The sequence below is a fragment of the Ursus arctos genome, unplaced genomic scaffold (assembly GCF_023065955.2).
Source record: "Ursus arctos isolate Adak ecotype North America unplaced genomic scaffold, UrsArc2.0 scaffold_14, whole genome shotgun sequence".
Taxonomy (NCBI): Eukaryota; Metazoa; Chordata; class Mammalia; order Carnivora; family Ursidae; genus Ursus; species Ursus arctos.
This window is the reverse complement of record NW_026622808.1, coordinates 50,237,284-50,256,506: the sequence shown is the minus strand read 5'-3', so window position 1 is coordinate 50,256,506 and position 19,223 is coordinate 50,237,284. Positions and strand designations below refer to the sequence as shown.

General features: G+C 44.2%; 1 protein-coding gene across 10 annotated transcripts in view; it reads right to left on the bottom strand.

Moving 5' to 3' along the window:
- Nucleotides 1-17,911, bottom strand: part of MITF (melanocyte inducing transcription factor) — a 215,584-nt gene extending 197,673 nt beyond the window's left edge. For 8 of the 10 annotated variants that reach the window (XM_026501219.4, XM_048227024.2, XM_048227026.2 and 5 more), the window contains exon 1: nt 17,639-17,910. In XM_026501219.4, the coding sequence (XP_026357004.1) occupies nt 17,639-17,742 (104 nt within the window). In that variant the 5' untranslated portion in view covers nt 17,743-17,910. Of the gene's footprint in view, nt 1-17,638 lie in introns of all 10 variants that reach the window. The other 2 variants (XM_048227025.2, XM_026501221.4) reach the window with 2 other exon arrangements.
- Between the last annotated feature and the right edge of the window lie 1,312 nt (nt 17,912-19,223).

The window sequence follows — 19,223 nt, the reverse complement described above, 5'->3', positions numbered from 1 at the left end:
CATAGTAAGGGCTTGAAAAATGCTAAGTGCTGCTATTACTATTACTGCTGTTGGGTTTCTTTGTTGTTATTAAATTATGTGATCTGCCTCCTAGGCCACCTAAACTACTGGACCCACTAAAAATAAGTCTTTTCTTCTCTCCTCAAAAGAATTCCAAGCACTCCCAATAAGTACTCAGGTAATGTTTATAACAATGACATGGTTCCAATAACAATAACAACTGCCGATCCTTATAATATGCTAATTTGCAATACATTGAGAAGTAAGCTGAGCCTAGTTTCTTCAAAAACTGCCTACACCCTTACCCTGTAATTTCTACATCATCCTACCGCTTTCTTCTGGATTCTTCACCACGTAGTATCTCTGCTTTCGTTCCAGGTCCCCACTCCCACACTCTACTTCCTAAAGAACGTTGAAATATACCAAAATAAAAAGTAACATTTCTGAACAGTCCCACGCTACTTCAAAAATTTGGATGTAAGGGGCCATTTTTATTTGCAAATAAATGTAAAAATGGAAGATCGGGTCCTCAGAAAAGCTTCATCAATGTGGTTTCACGGATAACACACAATAATGTTAGAGCAAACAGTGTCTGAAAATATTTTCCCAAGTGAGCATGTTTTTAAGCTCTGAGAAAGAATTTCTAGAGAAAGACTGACGAAAACAATTTTTTAATACAGCCAACCCTCATTGTTTGTGGATCCCCTACTTGCGAAGTCACCTACTCGCTAAAATTTACTTGAAACCCCCAAATCAATATTTGCAGCATTTTGTGCTCATTTGTGGATACACGCCAGGAGGTGAAAAAGTTGAGTCATCCAACGCATGCATTCCCAACTGACATCAAACAAGGTGACAGGCTGCCCACTTGCTCCAGTTCTCATACAGTACACAAACGTCCTTTCCAAGGTTTATTTACTGCCATGCTTTCTGCATTTTTGTGTTTTTGTAGGTGACTTCACCATTTAAGACAGTCCCCAAGACTAGTGCTGACGTGCTATCCAGTGTTACTCTGCATGAGGAGGCTGTGACGTGCCTTACCCAGGAAGTACAGGTGGTAGTTAGATAAGGTTCAATCAGGCATGACTTAAGGCACTGCTGGCCTTGAGTTCAACATTAATGAACCAGTGATACATATTAAATAAAGTGTCCTTACATAGAAACACACACAAAACAAAGTTAGGTATTAGTTAGTTAACAAAAATGTTGTGACCAGAGACTTCCAGGAACCATACTGTGCTTGTCCTCTAGGAGCAATGGTGTAGTGTTCTCTGACTAAATGTTCACAGGGGCTTTATAGAACATAACTACCGTGAATAACAAGGACTGACTGCATACTTACTTCATCTCTGAGCACCCACAGCAGCAACAACACTGATGGCCCTCCTAACTTAATGGAGCATTTACATACACTAGGCATGTCACACATGACCTTCTAGAACCTTCACAGCTATGCCAAGAAGGAACACTACCACCCCCCTAGTTTAGGTGAGAAAACTGAGCCTCAGAAAAACTTAAGGGCCCACAGCTAATAAGAAAAAAAGTCAAGATAATTCCTTACACACTTTCCTGAAAGAGCTTAATGGAGTTCCCAAAAGGTACTGATCCCTTCTTGCACACCAGAAACGTTGGGTTATTTTTATTCAGTGATTATTTTTAAAGATTTTATTTATTTATTTGAGGGGGGAGAGGAGAGAGGGAGAGGGAGAGGGAGAAGCAGACTCCCCTCTGAGCAGAAAGCCTGATGAGGGACTCGATCCCAGGACCCTGAGATCATGACCTGAGCCGAAGGCAGACGCTTAACCGACTGAGCCACCCAGGCGCCCCTATTCAGTGATTATTTATCTGGCACTCGCGATCCTGGATCCTGGAGATGCTCAATGAAATTCCCCATTCCCACTGGGCCTCTTTGAAGTAAGAACTGACAGACAATAAAATAAGTATCACCTATCAGCCTATTTATAGGCAGAAGATGCTTGATTTCTTAAAATACACATTAACTTTTAAATAACAGTGTCAAACGAAGTGACAGCTAAAGACTGTCTTCAGTGAATATCAGTTTAAAATATATTTCTTTCACAGGGTAATTGATGTGACCAGCAAGTGGGCTCTTTTCCACTCCCAGAAAGAGTTCCTCTGGCCCTTGAAGGCCTGATCTAGGTTCCACGCCATCCCTTGGTGGCCACCCATTTGTCAAAAGTGACAAAGGTTTATGCTCAACATTATCTCCTGACTCCACAGTGGGCTCAATAAATATTTACTGAAAATCATTTTACATCCTAGGGCAAGGAACATTGGCCCAAAGATTTTGCAAATCATTCCCAAACCATGACTCTGAAAAAATAATGTTAAGTGTTAGATATCTTAACATCCACCTACTTAAGATGCCCAAGAAACAAATCTATTCTGAAAACTTCCAAAACTGCCTTGTCCATCTCCAAAGGCTGGCTCTTCCCCTACGTATGGGTATGTGAACTCTCAACTCCATCCTACACAGCTGATTCATCCTGCTCGCTCACAAAAATGCATCAGACTGTCCACATCTGACTAGCCTTCTCAGGCTTCATTCTCCCCTGTGTTCATGACTTCTCAGAGCACATTGGCTCTCACCAATGTGAGCATTAACTCTATGATGTTTTGCTTCTGTGTATGTTTTCGTGCCTGTGTGTATGTGTGTGTGTGTGTGTGTGTGTGTGTGTGTGTGTGTGTTTTAATCACATGGAAAGAGGAAAAATGTCATTTTCTCTGCTTCTTTATAAAATTCAGGACAGGAACTGTTTAACCAAGAGTGAAATTTTGATTAGTCATGACAATACCAGAGAAAAGATGCAAATACTCTGAAAAACGCTGCCTTGAGAATCCAGTATGTGTTGGTATGAATGTGTGCGTGGATTCTTATAAAACATGTCTCCCACTAATTGTGAATCAATTTAGTGCCATTCCTCTGCACACAAGAGCTGAGAGTTGGGGGAAGTGGCCTGGCAAACTTCTGGGAGAAAAATGAGTGTAAGCACGTGTCCGAAAACTTGCTGCATATATTCCCAACTTTCGAGAACTGAGGGTTGAGGGGTTTGAAGCTATGGAGTTTTATGCGAACCCCTGAATTCTAACGGCAGTGATGCCAGCTGTAACACAGGGGCGTACCGCCGGCTGACATAGGCTTCATGGTCATGCAGCAGGAAGAGTAGGGCCATCGGGCACCAGCAGAGAGCTGGCATCTACAGCACCCTTCCTACAGGGAATCCTCTCGGTACCTCACTGAATCTTCACAGCGACCTGATGAGGCCGGTAACCTCGTTATCCAGGTAACACGTCAGAACTGTAATGATGAAGGCATCCACTTATGTGCACATTGTCATGCATACTTTTCTCCTGAGACAGACAGTTATCATTTGGGCTAATCCCCCTTTCTGCTTTCTAGTGACCAGTTCAGTCACTGGTTTGGGGGAGAAACTTTCTGAGGCTCAAGAAAAGCAAGCTATCTATCTGACCGTGGTATACGTTTGCCAAAACATCAAGTTGTACACCTTAAATATATACAACTCTTGTCAATTATACCTTGATAAAGGTAGGAAAATAAAAGACAAGGAAACTATCATATTGATGTGGATAAAATATTCCAGTTTTATCACAGGATCAGTTTAACCAGTGGATGGAAATCCACTTGGTTAACTGGAATGGCCCATACAGACGCGAAAGACTAGAACCATCAAGTTTTCAGAAAATTCAGAATAAAGGGTAAAAAGCAAGCACAAAATAAACAATTCTTTTGAAAAAAAAAATTAAAACTTAGGCTCTCATCTCAAAAATAGCTATACATTGCTACAAGGAGGGAAAAATCCTAAAAGAGTAAAAGATATAAAGATTTTGAGGTTCAGGAATACAGGGCATTATGGCTTACTTTGGATAAAGACAGCTGTATGAAGAGGCTGCAGGGTTAAATGTGAAAAGACAAGGCAGGCACTCACTAGAGGCACAGTTGAAAGCTGACAGGAATGACAGATTCCCGTGTGGAAACAGCGATCCAGCTCGACTGCTAGACTGCTCGGTGTTGTGAAATCTCAATCAGTGAATCTTATTATTTACTCTTCTACCTGGCTACAATCTGTAATTATGATGAAAGGCAACATGTTGATAAAGACAAAGATTGTTCTGGCAACAAAAGGAACGTCTTACCTGTAAATAGTAGGTGCCATCTTTAAAAACCTCCCTGCTAGGCTTCCCACAGTTCACCACTACTTGACCTGCATCAACTCAAAGATCCTGCCACGGATTCTCCAGCATAGGGATCACTTAAGGCCTCCCCCTTCTCTTCTATGGCCCTCTTCTTGACCTGCTGGCTAAAAAGTCATTTCAAGTCAAAACCCTTATTGATACTACGGATACAAAGGGAACCAGAATGCGGGGACCAGATACTAAGCAGCAAGAGCCAGGCTTCGGGCTGAGCACTCTACCCACCTATTTCTTTTAATTCGCACTACTACTCTATAGCCTAGATCACATTAATGTCCATGAGCCCCATTTAGCTCGCTACTGAAACAGAAGCTACAAGAAAAACTTGCCCAATGATTTAAAAAAAAAAAAAAAAAAAGCTAATAGGTGGTCAAATTGGAATTTAGGTTAAAAAAATCTGTCATCTTCTGAAGGTTAAACCCAAAACTTCAGACTTCCACTGGTTAGGACTTTTAACCAGTTTGCAAGAGATGCAGGCCTTTTCTCCGGAAAAAGTCAGCGTACGGCAAAACAAAACAAAACAAACAAACGAAAATGCTTGGGTCTAAGTAGATTAGGGGTAGGTTGAGTTTCCTGCTAAAGTAAGGAGTCTGGCAATTTTCTATAGGCTCTATTTGTCTGACACAACCTTGGCCTTGTCCTTCCCTGTCGCAATCTATACCTCTCCATCAGAGAAGTGAATGGCCCGGTGAGATTCAGAACAAGGGGAAGGACTCCAGGAAGTCAGGATGGCCTTACTGTGACAAGACAGATGCTGGCAGGTCCCAGGCAGTCCATCCCTCCGTTTTGGAAGCTCCTGCACTCTGCAAACTGTCTGGAATTCATTAAGACGGGAAAACAGGCCGAAAGCCGTATTTCAAATTTTATTCAGCAGAAGTTTTGTGAAAAACAATTTGGTCATGTGGGCATGCTCAAAATTATTATCACCCTGTTTCTCAACCAAATCTTTCAGTCAAGTGACTGCATACTCGTTGAGTCTGTATCACAACTCTCTCTTGAGATGTGGGCTAGGGCTCCTTATGGCAGTGCAGCTAGATTAACTCCAAGTTACCCACAGACCACATTTAGAAAACCAAGAGTCCTTCCCTAGTTTCACTAGCGTAGATCTGAAAGCTAACTTTCTAGAAGGGAAAGTTGTTGGGTTTGGGTTTTTGGTTTTTGATCAGTGTGGAATTATTGCCAGTAATCACCTCTAGCCTGACCATAACACGCAGCACCCCATTTTTTTTACTAAATGTATTCTAATCCAGGAAGTTTTTCATTCCAAAACAGCAAGGTAAGTACAACTCAATACGGAGACAGAGGATTTATGGTGAAAGCATTAGGGTAGTCTTTCTCAAACATGAGTGAGCATCACCAGCTGTGGGGGGCCTATGAAGACACAGACTCCTGGGACTGACCACCAGCGTCAGATTCAGCAGGACTGCAGCAGAGTCTGAGAATGTGCATTTCTAACAAGCCTGAGGGCCGCATTTTGAAAGCCACTGTACTACAGTGGTAGTGGTGGTGGACGGGCTGGTGTTGCAAGGGATTTTGCTCAATGAATGTAGAATAGGAAGCACTGCAGAAAGATGGGATTCAGACAATGCAAATGCTTGGACAGTCTCCATGCAGGTAGCAGAAAATCCAAGCTAACCATGTTTACTTAGAAGAGGAATTTGTTGGTTAAATCACAGAAAAGTCCCAGGATAGGCCTAACTGGACCTACCAAGGAAAGCCACAACTTGACCCAGAGGTGAAACACTCCCACTAGGATCATGGCAATGATGGCTGGCCATCCACCAAAAATGCATGCTCTTTTCTAGCATAGAGGTGTCGGTGCCCAGCTGGCGTCTGTATTTTCTAGCTCCCACCCCTGCATCCAGACACGGACAGGAGTCTGGTCCGTGTCCATAGGATTGGAGCAAAAGTGAGGCCTGTCATTTTCGGACCTTAGTTATGCCTTCTCCTCTTCTTTTTCCTTTCTACCACCAAACATGAAGGACTCCAGGGTGCTAGGCAAAGGGAGAACCAGAAGATGGAAGGAGTGTGAGTACTTGAACTGCCATGTGGAGGAAAGCCGCCTGCCAGGAAGGAACTATTTACACGTATGACTGTTGCACACCACTTTGCTACATCAACTAACATTAACCTAATTTAAGAACTTGCTTGTTGGGGCGCCTGGGTGTCTCAGCCATTAAGCATCTGCCTTCGGCTCAGGTCATGATCCCAGGGTCCTGGGATCAAGCCCCACATCGGGATCCCTGCTCAGCGGGAAGCCTGCTTCTCCCTCTCACACTCCCCTTGTGTTTCCTCTCTCGCTGTCTCTATCAAATAAATAAATAAAATCTTAAAAAAAAAAAAAAAGAACTTGCTTGTTCTCTGCCTACAAGGTATGGCTTTATTCTAAACCCTGACATCTTCCCAAGTTCAAAATCAATGGAAATAAAAAGAAAATCTCCTTCTGTTAGCACCCTAACAAAATCCTGGGATTCATTTTCACGAGTCAGCATTCACCTCCCTAAAACCAATCTCCGTGATAAAGAACTGTGGCAAGGCCTGTGTCAAATTCTCCACTCCTGGAGCCACGAAACTGAAGCAGATGGGCTGAGCACGTGGGAAGGGGTTGTTACCAGAATTTGGAAAGGAGATTATAGGCAAGCAAACTAAAGGTGTCCACTAGGGAAAACACATAAAGAAAGGCAAGTTGGCTGCCAGTGAGAAATGATTAGAAAATGTCATGTATATGAACCCAAGAGGGAGAAAGAGGGGTACACTAGACCAGCAGAATGACTGATTCAATCAGTATCACTGGCTCCAAAAACAAACCCCAATTAATTGTCCTTGCCATTCAGTCTCCTGCTGTTAAATCATGCCTCTCAGTGATTATGATGCTATGACCAAGCAAGTGCCATCAAACCTTCTGGTTAGTTTCTGAATCAACAAAGACTTAAAGCTTCCATATGCAATCAGTGTCATTAAAACTGCACTCCGGGATCCCATCATTTAACATGTACATATACAGCATTTACTTAGATAAAACATTATTAGTGTTTACCTGCCTAAAGACAAGTGGACAAGATGATGCAAGGTATGGTTCCAAAAAGTCTACACACCAATTGTCTAATACACAAGCCAGTGCCACTCTCTCACAAGTTACTCTCTAAACATGTTTCCTTGCAGCAAATGGACAAACTTTTATTTGGAATGTCACCAGGAATCATGCTAGTTGCTTATATTTTTGGGGACTGTTTTAATAAGCTACTACAAACTCTTCTTTTAAAAATAAATAAAGAGAATTTTCAAGAATGCATGGCTGGTGTCATCCTCTTCCCTTGAAAGTAAATGACCCTAACTGACCAATACTATTTTCATGTTTATTCATAGTTATTCTCTGCCAAAAGCATTATAAATTAGTTGCAAAGGGTTCTACTGGCCAAGGTGCCAATGTTCTAAATTTAGATGGTGCGGTTATGCGGGCTCAGTAATACAACAAAGCAAAGCTAACCCTGAAATACTACCTTTCCATCTTTTGCTGAAAATCTTCAAAGGCTAAAAACAAAACAAAAATGTACCCAATTCTTTTGCTGGAGGAGGGACTGTTACAATATCTGCGCATGTGTTCACGGACTCAATTTTAGAGTACTCTCTCCAGCTGTTTGGGAGAGATGCAAGCAAGACAAATACTGTGGTCACATCTCATTGAGATCCTCCAGTAGGCTTTCTCAGGACTGTGCTAGGTTCCAAGTTCATCAGGAAAATCATCTTTAAGGCTTCTACGTGCTTTTCCTCTCACCAAGTTTCAAATATCTGGTTACAAAAATGAAATGGATGTTCTGAAAAACCTATGTCTTGAAACTGGTTAGTATTTAGGAACATTTTACAATAAAGGTACCGAAATGAATGTAGCATTCCTATCTGTCAGTTCGTAATTGCATATATAACCTCTGCCATCAGGCTAAATGAATCTTCCCGGCTTCAAGCCTTATTCTCGCCGAAACAAGTTAAGTCTCCTAGAAGGAAAACGTGTTCTACAAAAATAATTCTACATTTCCAACAGTGGAGACAAGCACTTTTCCCATTCTGCCTTTGATCACCGAGGAAAACAGACACATGCATGTGAATGATTCAGCAAGTTATCCCACTTTGGGGAAGGGGCGGGGGTGGAGAGGGTGAAGGCCACAGATGCCTTCCTGAAGTTGCTCAACAACCCACAATTTTCTTATAGAAGGACAGGATTCTACCCGTGCACTCCATAGACCTGTAACTCACTGCATTTGGATTTAAAATATTTGGTCTCCCATGACCCAGGATTTTTCCTTTTGAAAGTCACCACTCCACAAGTACTTGAATCAAAGAACACAGCTACTGGAATTCAAGTGCTTTGAAGATTTTTGTTTTAAGTTGTTGAATTAAAAACACGCTATTGCCTGTAGATGTCGACACTGATGAAAGCTTGAGGTGCTGTGTGGGAAGAGAGGCTTCTTGGATTTTCATTTCTGCACCAACACTGACATTTTCACATCAGTGTGGAGAGGAAGCATGATCTAGGGGCTGAAACACAGAACTGCAAGTCAGGAGTTCCATGAGAGTTGTTCGTGGTGTACGTGTATATTGTGTTACATGAATCTCAAGGTCTTCATTTTAATCCTAGGGCACTTGGACTTCTCCTTTATACCAAAACTGAATTCAAAATTCAGCCAGAAACCATTCCTAGGCAAAGCATGGTCAAACATGAATGATCTCAATGCAACAACAGTGAGAAGAGCAAGGGGACAACTTGAGTAAGATGATCCTGGAGGAAAGAAAGGATAATAAAAATAACAAGACCCATCTCCACTTTCAGTCTGAGGTTAGGCTTATAAAGACAAGCATAAATCTGTGACTCATTCAACATTAGGAAAACACTTAAAACCAAGTTATAAACAGTTACAGGGAAGATTAATGTTTGTATTTTTCTCCACTATTCATGTATGACCTTAAACCAGTCCTATGTGTCTTCCTGAGCACCTATGAGGTAAAGCCTAATGTTAGCTGCTTTATTACAAGCAATATCTTTTATCTTCACAGCAGCCCTACAAGGTAGCTACTGCCCCATTTTACAAAAGAAGGAACTGAGATTCCAAGAGGTTAGGGAACTGACATTTGAAGAGGTTGGGTAACTTGTCAAAAGTCATACAGCTAGCGAGTGGTAGCCTCAAGATTTGAACACTTTTTTCAGACATTCAGGTCTTGCCTCAAAATCACCTCCTCTGTGAGGTCATTCCTAATATCAGACCCAATCAAAAAAGCCCCTTCTTTCCCAATCACACTGTATCAATTACACCCTATTGAGCAACAAAAATTATATTGTCCCTTTATTTGGTACATTATTAACTATGTTCCATCTCCAAAATGGAAGCGCCATGGTAGCTGGAACCTTGCCTGTCTGGTTCTACATTTGATTCCCCTGGCCAGCACAGAGCCTGACACACCATAGGCGCTTAATAAATAACTGCTGTAAGAAGGGAGAGACGGAAAAACAAATAAATCCAGGTCCTTCTGACCCAAAGTTAGGCTGCCTCTGCTTAAAGTGACCGAGGGATGTTTTAGAACCATCTTGGGGAGGACACTAGGGTCCTCATGATTCTGAGGTACCATTTACTTCCCTGTGGGTTTTTCTCTCACCTTTACCCCACTCTTCCCCTGGCTCAACTTCTGACTCAGGTGGGAAACAACCAATAGGTTATCATCTGCAACACACGCAGGGCAGCGCCCACTGCTTGAGAAGCCCTCTGGAAATTTGGGCACTTGAAGACAAGGACCTCATAGTTCTGACTCTCAGGACGAAGGTCTCGTGTGAACACCACCCTTTATTCTTGGTGGCCTGCGTGAAAGGCCAAAGGAGGGAAAGACATAGCAAAGAAATAAGGAAGCCATGTTTAAGAACCACACTAGAGAAAAGGAGGAGCCTGGTCCTCGCCCCAAGACCTCAGGAACAGAGAACAGGAGGAAGGGGGCGGGGAACTGCAAAAGAGATCCAGACGTGCTTGCAGGTCCTCTCGCCCTCAGCCTACATCTGCCTCCATAAAGATAGATTCCATGACTTGAAGGAATCCCTTGCCCTAGAGTACACAATGGTTCGCTAGACCCACAAAAACCGTCTTACAAACTGCAACTTGTCCATACAATATCAAAAGCCTGTAGTAACTCCATTTAATATCTTTGACCCATCTTTGTGATTATTTTCTCCAAATGATGCATATAATTGGAGTGGAGTCAAACATATTTTTATAATTTACTTTGATGAGACAAACCTAACAGCAAAGTACATTTCATACTTAGAACACACAAACACACACACAAAACAAATGAAACTTTTGCTTACTGTCCTTGAAAAATGCCCAAAAAAAAAAAATTAGCTGAGTGTTTTTTTTCCCCCTATTATTTATCCTAATACTGCCAGTTCTGAAACAAAGCAGTTGGAGGGAGAAATTTAGTAACTTTGATTTGTCCCAAGATACATTTTTTTACACTGAGGTCCTATTCCTGACAGTAAGCACATGTGACCTGTTCTAAAAAAAGGATATTTTCCACTTCTTGCACAACTGGAGCAGATATAAACATCAGCCTGTGCAAACTGCACTGCAGAACTCAAAGGCAATTAAAAACACACACACATACATACACTTAAATAAATTCTATAAATAGCAGTACTCAGGAAAAGGAAATCTCTAATAACATACAGAACCAACACTTACAATCCACTTTAATCAAATTTTCCATCTAATCATACCACAAAACTAATTTGCATAATAAGACTTGAACATCTGCCAGTTTGAGGCACCTCGATCTGGTCTACTTTGCCTCAGATTCACGAAATCTATATGTGTCTTAGTTATTGTTATGAAGAAGAATACTTTACCATGGTAAAGTAGAAAAGAAAAAATTCTATTACTAACGTGTGCTTGGCCCTCTGCAAAGCACTTTTACAGATATTATCTCCATTTTAAAACTTCTCCCAACAGTAAGAGAATGGTTCTCTTAACCCCATTTCACTGTTAAAGAAACTGAGGCTCCTCGAAGCTAAGTGTCTTGAACACACAGGTAGCAGTTAAGTGGCAAAGCTGTGAGCACAGCACTTCAGGGGGCTCCCTCTGAACCCGGCCATGTGCCTCCAGTCTCTGCCCCCACCGCGTGCTCACAGACCATCAGGAAGGTATGGGAGTCTGCTTAAATATTTAAAAGGCAACCCAAACCCCCAGAAGTCTATTTTAGGATATGTCCTCCAAGACGTCTAACATTTTATTTAATGTTGTAGAGAAATAATGCTTGAGTATTGCTTGACCTTCAAGGCCAAACTCAAACATCCCTGCCTGTTCACAAAACTGGCCTCCAATGTCCCTTCCTCCATGAAATCCCCATTGCTGATGCCCACCTCCCCACAAGATCACTCTGTGTCTTATATGTTTAGCTGGGTCCATGTGTTCTTTCCTTCACCTGCTGGGAGCTCTGGAGAAGGTACAGAACGATGCGACTCTGCATGTCCACGGCTGTGCACAGTGCCTCCTACACAGCGGCACAGGCCGGGGGACAAGAGCTTCGGGCTAGAGCCAGGCGCTCTCAGGTTAAATCCAGGCCCGTTCACTTGCTATACCCTAGTCGTCTTTCTCTATAAAATAAGTATAATAAGGGGCGCCTGGGTGGTTCAGTTGGTGAAGTGTCTGCCTTCAGCTCAGGTCATGATCTCCGGGTCCTGGGATCGAGTCCCACCTCGGGCTTCCTGCTCAGTGGGGAGTCTGCTTCTCTCTCTCTCTCTCTCTCTCTCTCTCTCAATCTCTCCCTTTGCCCCCCCACCACTCATTCTCTCTCTCTCTCTAATAAATAAAAATAATCTTTAAAAAAAATAAGAATAATAAAAATACATACACCCAAGGTTGAAGTGAAAACTAACTGAATACAAGCAAAATATACAGACGCAATCCTGTCAGGGAGTAAGCACTGTGTAAGAATTACCAGTTTTAAAAATTATAATTAATATCATGATTGTTTTTATTTATTATTATCATCTCATGCAAGTTTTTGCAAAGACTAAGTCCACACACATAAATACACTTAGGCTAGGGGCTGGTGCCGGGTACGTGCTCCATGAACGTTAACTATGTTTATTGGTGTTAATTTGCACATACCAGAGCTCAACAGACACATGCTGAACGTGAGGTTTTACGTATGCACCAAGGCCACAACTGCTTTTCTTTTTAACCAGCATAAGTAAATTTTTATGGGTTGAATCAAAAATAGAAAATGTGAAAAAAAAACTTATCTGAATACCTCATTAAGTGGTAGTATTCATTAGGAGACTTGCTGTTCACCAACAACTCTGGCCTTAGGGAAGAAAGCCAAAGACAACCAAATGCAAACACCTTCTGGAATGTCAGGACTCACTGCTAAGTAATAAAGAAATAATAACTAATAACCAGAACACCATTTGCTAACATTTTATTGAACCCTTACAACATGCCTGGCACCATGCTAACACTATTCCACAGTCAACGTCACAGCTACTGTTTTTAAGACCCCTAGGATGCAGGCCTCCATTAGACAGATGAGTAAACTGAAGTTAGGAGTCACCCAACCTGCCCAAGGTCACCCAGCTAGTTAAAGTGTTGCCAGAATAATGCTGGCAGTTCCCTGCAGATTGGACAGACAGAAAAATCAAGAAAACTCTCAGAAACCAGTAAGAGATTGACAGTTGTGTTTTGCCAAGAATGGATTATCATTTCATAAAAGTGTATTTTTTTTAATCAGAGAGATTTATTTCTCTTTCAAGTACAAGTTCGAGCTGATAGATTAGACAGACAGCCAGCTGTGTTCCCCAAATTCATTCAGATGTCCATGTTCCTTCTAACCTTGTCTTTTCAGGGTTCCCTAGGGTAATACCCTTGGCTTTATGGTTAAGCAAGATTACCACCACCGTGTCTGGGTCCCAGCCTGCAATAAGAAGGAAAGACAGAGTGGGGAACACACAGGTTCAGAAAGAGTATTTTTAATAGGAAATCTCAGAATAAACCCAAGAAATGGCAACGGCCTTATACTAAAACATGTGAGTGTGCGTGTGACACAATAGTCTTTGTCTTTCTCATTTCACCACAAACCTGTGAAAACTTCACACATCTCTCTATAAATCAGCATTTGGGAACCACCGCTGTATCCTATCTTGCCATAATAAACCTAAGACTCACTCTCATTCCCATTTCTAGTTTGCAGGAAGTTAGACAACAGTTACCTAAAACATAACTAAAATTTTGGGAAGAGAAGAAACTGGAAATAGATTAGGCCAATTCTGAAGTCTGTCCAGGAAAGGGGCATTAGCAACTACAAAGCCACTGAATTTCACACCCAGTAAACTGAACGAGAGGACCTTAAACCTGAGAGATGTGACCATGTTTGAAAATGTTTTCAGGTCCCAAAGACTACAGAGAGCTCCTGCACTGCTAGGAACACACTGAACAACTCCACATGTGTTTCCCTGATGGGACTGTGCCAACGTGTGAATTCTGGGTTCACCCTTGATATTTGGCACCTTTCCCCTGCCACCCACCATGAAGAGCTCATTCCCAGGAGAATATACAAAGGCTTCAAAAACCTTGCTGGAGGAACCGGATTGCAAACAATTCTTCTTTAGAACCTTTCTCATAGCATGCATCTTCCTCTAACATAGATTTGCCAGTGAATATGATCAAAAGGGGGTTCACATGATCTAAGTCCAGCAGCTTCCCATTCCTAAAGGCCAGGAGGTCTGGGTTAGGAACAAAACTGTCTTTTCTCATGAAATACCTGTACATCTCAGCTTAGCCCAAATGAAGAACATATAAGCTCCCCTTTGGAGAGACCTTGGTGGATACCTATTTTAAACAGCTGCAGTGTTGAATGCAAAATCGGAACCAAGCACCCCATCCGAAGTGGAAACCTCAGGGAGAAAGCAACACCTGTTCAAACAACAAATCATTACTGTGCCAGGCAATGTCCTAGGCCAACTGTTCTGAAACAGGGGTGACTCTGCCCCTCATGGGCATTTGGCAGAGTCTGGAGACATTTCCGGTGGTCACAACTGGGGGTAGGGTGGTACTCGCCTCTAGCAGGCAGAGGCCAGGGATGCTGGTCAACGTCGTGCAATGTCCAGGACTGTTCCCACAACAAAGAATTATCCAGCACGAAATGTCAATTGCACTGAGGTTAAGAAACTCTGCTCTAGATTCTAGGAACACAACAGTAAACAAGAACAGACAGAAATCCCTGCTCCCTTGAAGCTGGCAGTCTAGTGGGGAGAAACATAAACATAACATATTAGAAATGACAGAGTCAGTTGTAATATAAATATTATGGAAACAATAGAGCAGGACAAAGAAGATGAGAGTTTGGAGGGATAGCAGTTGTACGTAGTGAGGTAGGCCTGGCCTGGTAAGAATATTAAAAGCAAGACCTGAAGTTGGTGAGGCAGTGAGCACTGTGGCTCTCTGGGCAAGGGACGGTCCAGGCAGAGGCACCAGCAAGAACAACATACAAAGGCCTAATGGTGGAGGGTCTGGAGTGTTCCAGAAACAGCGAAGAAATGAGTCTGGCGACAGCAAATGAACTCAGAACTGACAGGGAGCTTGACCATATAGGCTGCCTTTTGCCAGTTAAAGGATCTTGAGTATTACTGAAACTGGGAGCCATTGGAGAATTTTAAGCAGAAAATGACATGATGTGGCATGTTTTAATCTGCCATTTCTCAGCGTCAGAGTGACAACTGAGGGCCAGATAATTCTCTGTTGCAGGGGCTATCTTTTGCATTACAGAATGGTTAGCAGCATCTCTGGCCTCCATTTACTGAAGACCAGTACCAATGCCCTTCCATTTGGATAACCAAAAATATCTTCCGACATTGTCAAATGACCCCTGGGGGGCAAAATCTGCTTCCCCCCTTGAGAGCCGATTTTAATGGGAACATTGCGGCTGCCATGTAGAAAATCCACCAGAAGGGGTAGGAGGAGAAGGCAAGAGAGCAGTTAAGAGACTATTGCAATAACCCTGGCACGGGCTGGTGAGGACTTGGACCAAAGTGGGAGCAGAGGAGTTGCTGAGAGGTGGGCCGACTCTGAACACATTTTCAACTCCAAGAGACAATCCAGAGAATACAACTGATAGACGAAATGGCTATGGCAGGCTTAACCTTTCCTTTTCTGCTTTTTCCAATCAAGACTTACAAGAAGGGAGGTGCCCTGGCAAAGACTTCAGACAAAAAGCCATGAGGAGGCCCCCAACAACATGTAGCCCTTTTAAAGTCACACAACAGATGCCGATGACAATAAGTTAGACAACTGTGGAAAACAGTATAGGGAAATTTTGCCAACCCCATATATTTATTCACAGATTTTATTTAACTGGTTTATTTCAAAGAGCATGTGTCTGCTCCACAGACAAGTTTTACAACAACTTTTTTAATTTAGCATTCCTCTCCATACCGGTTCTGTCCCGCACCTGTTTCTAGCTTCAACGTGTGAAGCCATTGCTTCCCACGTACCCACATTTTTCCTTACACATGCTAGCTAGCTACCGAGGACGTTCACCCTTGCAAGTAATTTTTTGCCGACTCTGAAAAAGAACAGGCCCAAATCCTTCAACATGAGTTTCATGGCACTCATTTGGGTTTTTCCAGATGGTATTTTCCTCACTCTCTCAAACTCATTTAATGTTATGTATCAGCTCCCATCAAAAATGTTCCAAACAGTCCGGTTAATTCATTTCTTTCAGGACTACACACACATACACACACTCAAACACTCACTCCCTCATTCTGGCCATGTAAGCATTTGCTTATAGAAGCAAAAGCAGAGACTGCTCGGTAAAACACTGGTCCCTTCAGCCGAATGCACATAAAGCCCCAATGAGCATAACCAACAATACCCTTTACACAATATTACTCAAAACCCCCAACCCCCAACACACACAATCTATGCTCACACACAAAACAGCCATTATGAAGAGAAACCATCAACTAAAGGCTGGTTTTAGGCATCTAATTGCATTTCCTTCCAATCCCCTTCAAGCATCTGCAAAGAGACTGCTTCAGCAGCCCAGTCCGTGGGTATGCCGTTCCCAGATTTTCTTTCCGGACTTGGATTCAGAGTCTTGACACAGCGCTAAAGGAAACAACCCTGGTTCTGCCTGCCACCAGAGCAAACACCAGCCCCAGGCACCCCAGAAGTAAAGACGGTACTACTCCCCTCCTGATTCAGTTGCCCTTCTCTTCATCCACCCTGATTTCAGGACCCTCTCGCCCTCTGCCAGCCAGGCCCATTCACCCAGACTCTACCCACTGCAAGGGGCAGGCAGGAAGGTTTAAGATGGGTGCAGAAGCACTGCTGAACCGTCCAGGCAGTTTCATCTTCTTTCACAACTGAGAGGGGTGGACATAAACCCTTCTCTACTATCACAACCTCAACTGACCGGCTATCTCCTGTTTGGTAAACACTGGAAATGCCCAGAAGTAGCCACAGGACAGAGAAAGGAAGCTACCCAACCCATTCCGATGGGCAAGTGGAAATGGAGGTGGTATAGGAAGTGGGCACTCGACGTGGTGGGCCGCCAGACCAGCGGGTGTCTTCACTTCTCTCCAAAAAGTTTTTGAAGTCCCCAACAAATTAAACACGTGTCGCTGCCAAGCAAGGGGACCTGCCAAGCAGGTGTGTCCCAATACCCTCCAGTTTCAAGGCTTTTTCCCCTTCAGGGAAGGCCTGGATTTGAACGGAACTCTATTGCCCAGGGAGTTTAAACTGGACGAGAGACACGCCCACCCGTGGCCCCCGACCAGCCCGCGCGCGGGTGCCGCGGTCTGCAAGGTGAGAGGCGGGGCTCGAGGAAGCATCACCTGGAGGCGGCCAGGGGCGGGCTTTCCCAGAGGAGCCCGACTCCTAGGAGGCGACAACAGACGAACTAATTGCTTCCCTTAGCGTCGCGCTTCAATCCACCCCAAGCACTCCCTGAGTCCTCAAACCGCTAGGCTCTCCAGAAAAGGGGTTCACTAGAAACTCTTTTTTCCTCCTTCCCACTGGGACAGCGTCCGGGTCCCGAGCTCCTCCTCCCCCACCTGCGCGCCAGGTCGCTCCCCAGCCCCCACCCGGTCTCCGCAGCTGGTATCCCCAGCCGAGGGACCCCTAACCTGGGCCAGCCGTCCCGGGCTGCCCGCCGCGCCCCCAAGGAGCACTTGGGCGGAGTCCCCCAGGCGTGTACCGGCCCGGCAGACGCGGCCCCCAACTGCGGGGGGCAGTACGCCCTCTGCCCCCGGGCAAGGACACGGGGTCCTTGTCCCAAAGCCCGGACGACCGGCTTTCCCTGTCCCAGGGAGTGAGGCGCGGGGCCCCCCAGCTGCCCGCCGCGCCTCCCTCCAGCTGTCACCACTCACCTGCTCTTCAGAGGTTGACTTTTGAGTTCGTAATAGGTTTTGGGCTCTTCGTGAAACTCCTCCCCGACTTCGAAATCCGGCACGATCCCCGATTCCGACTGCATGGTTCCCGCTTCCCGTCCTTTCACTGCTTGAAAGTGAGAACAGAGCCCGGGGGCGGAGGGAAGGTGACGGGGCCTGGGTCCCCCGAGCGGTGCGCCCCCGCGCAGTGCCCAGCTCAGCCCGCTCGCCCGCTCGCGGCCGCCCGCCCCGGCGCGGGCGAGTTTACACTCGCACCCGGGCGGGAGGGGCGGGCGGCCGCGCGCTGCCTGGGATCTGTAGTTCGGCCCGGACGGGGCGTTCCCGGCTCTCCAGGGGAGCCGCTCCCGCGAAAACTACAACTCCCAGAAGGCCAGGCGGGGGCAGAGGCAACGTGGTGGACACCGCTATTGCAACTCCTGTTTGGATTCATTGTCAATGTCAGCAGCTCCTCTCCCTCTTCTCTTCCCACTTGCTTCAAGGGTACAGACTTGGCTATTTAATATTAACAAGAATGGACTCAGCCTTGCTTTCCTACCATCACCCCTACTCCCGGCTGAGACATTTGCGAGGGCACGCCAACTCTTTAATAAAATAAAATAATTTTTTTAATCGTGAAGGGTTCTGGCACTAGAAAGTTTCTAGTGCCTTCAAGCCTGCCTTAAAATAAAAGGACTTACTTTGAGCCTGTATGCTTCCCAGTGCTTCTGCGACGTATCAACTTGTCCTCAGATTGGAATGGAGCAGAGGAATTTGCCTTCGCTTTATAATTAAAACATTATTGTAAAAATTGTTCTTGTGTGTTCCTTTTCTATAACTCAGTCTGGACTCTTACAATACTACTCATCCAGCTGAGTGGCTCTTTTCCCTTTATCCAGTTAGCCACTTTTAATCTAAAGCAGCACTTGAAAGTTTCGGTTAATTTTGAAAGGCACAAAGTTACAAAACAACGTCGTCACTGTCTGCCTCTAATTTCTCAGTTGCCTGGGAGTTCAAACGAGATTTTCCTAACAATTCAGGAGTGAATTTGTGGGTGCATAAACTGTACAGGTATCATTCTCCCTCCTGAGCTTCTCCGCACTCATTTAGGTAACAGAGTAACAGGCTCAGTTATGGCTCATTTGTACTTCCAGACCTTCCTTCTGATTAGTTCCAGCAGGATGTGTTTCTTCTTTTAAAAGTATCTTAAGGAGTCAGGGAGGCAGTAGAGAGAGGATGGAATTTAAAGTTTTAAGACTCAGAGTTGAAATCCCAAAATCCTTGTCTAAAGCGCTGTGTAATCTTGGGCGTGTCACTGATTCCTAGAAGCCTCAATTTCTTCTTCTGTAACAGAGGAGATTGACAAATCTGTCTTAGAAGATGTTGCAAGGTCAAATGCAAGGGAAAGTGATTTGTAGTCTATAAAAATGCTGCTCAATGGTTATTCTTTTATCTATTATATCTTGAAGATGTTCCTCGGGGACTAACACTTCATCTGTGGGTTTGTCCTTCCAGAAGTAGTAAACTAAATGATCATCCTTGGATAAAACTCTAAGGAGGCTGGGCTAATGATTGGGCATCTCCCAGG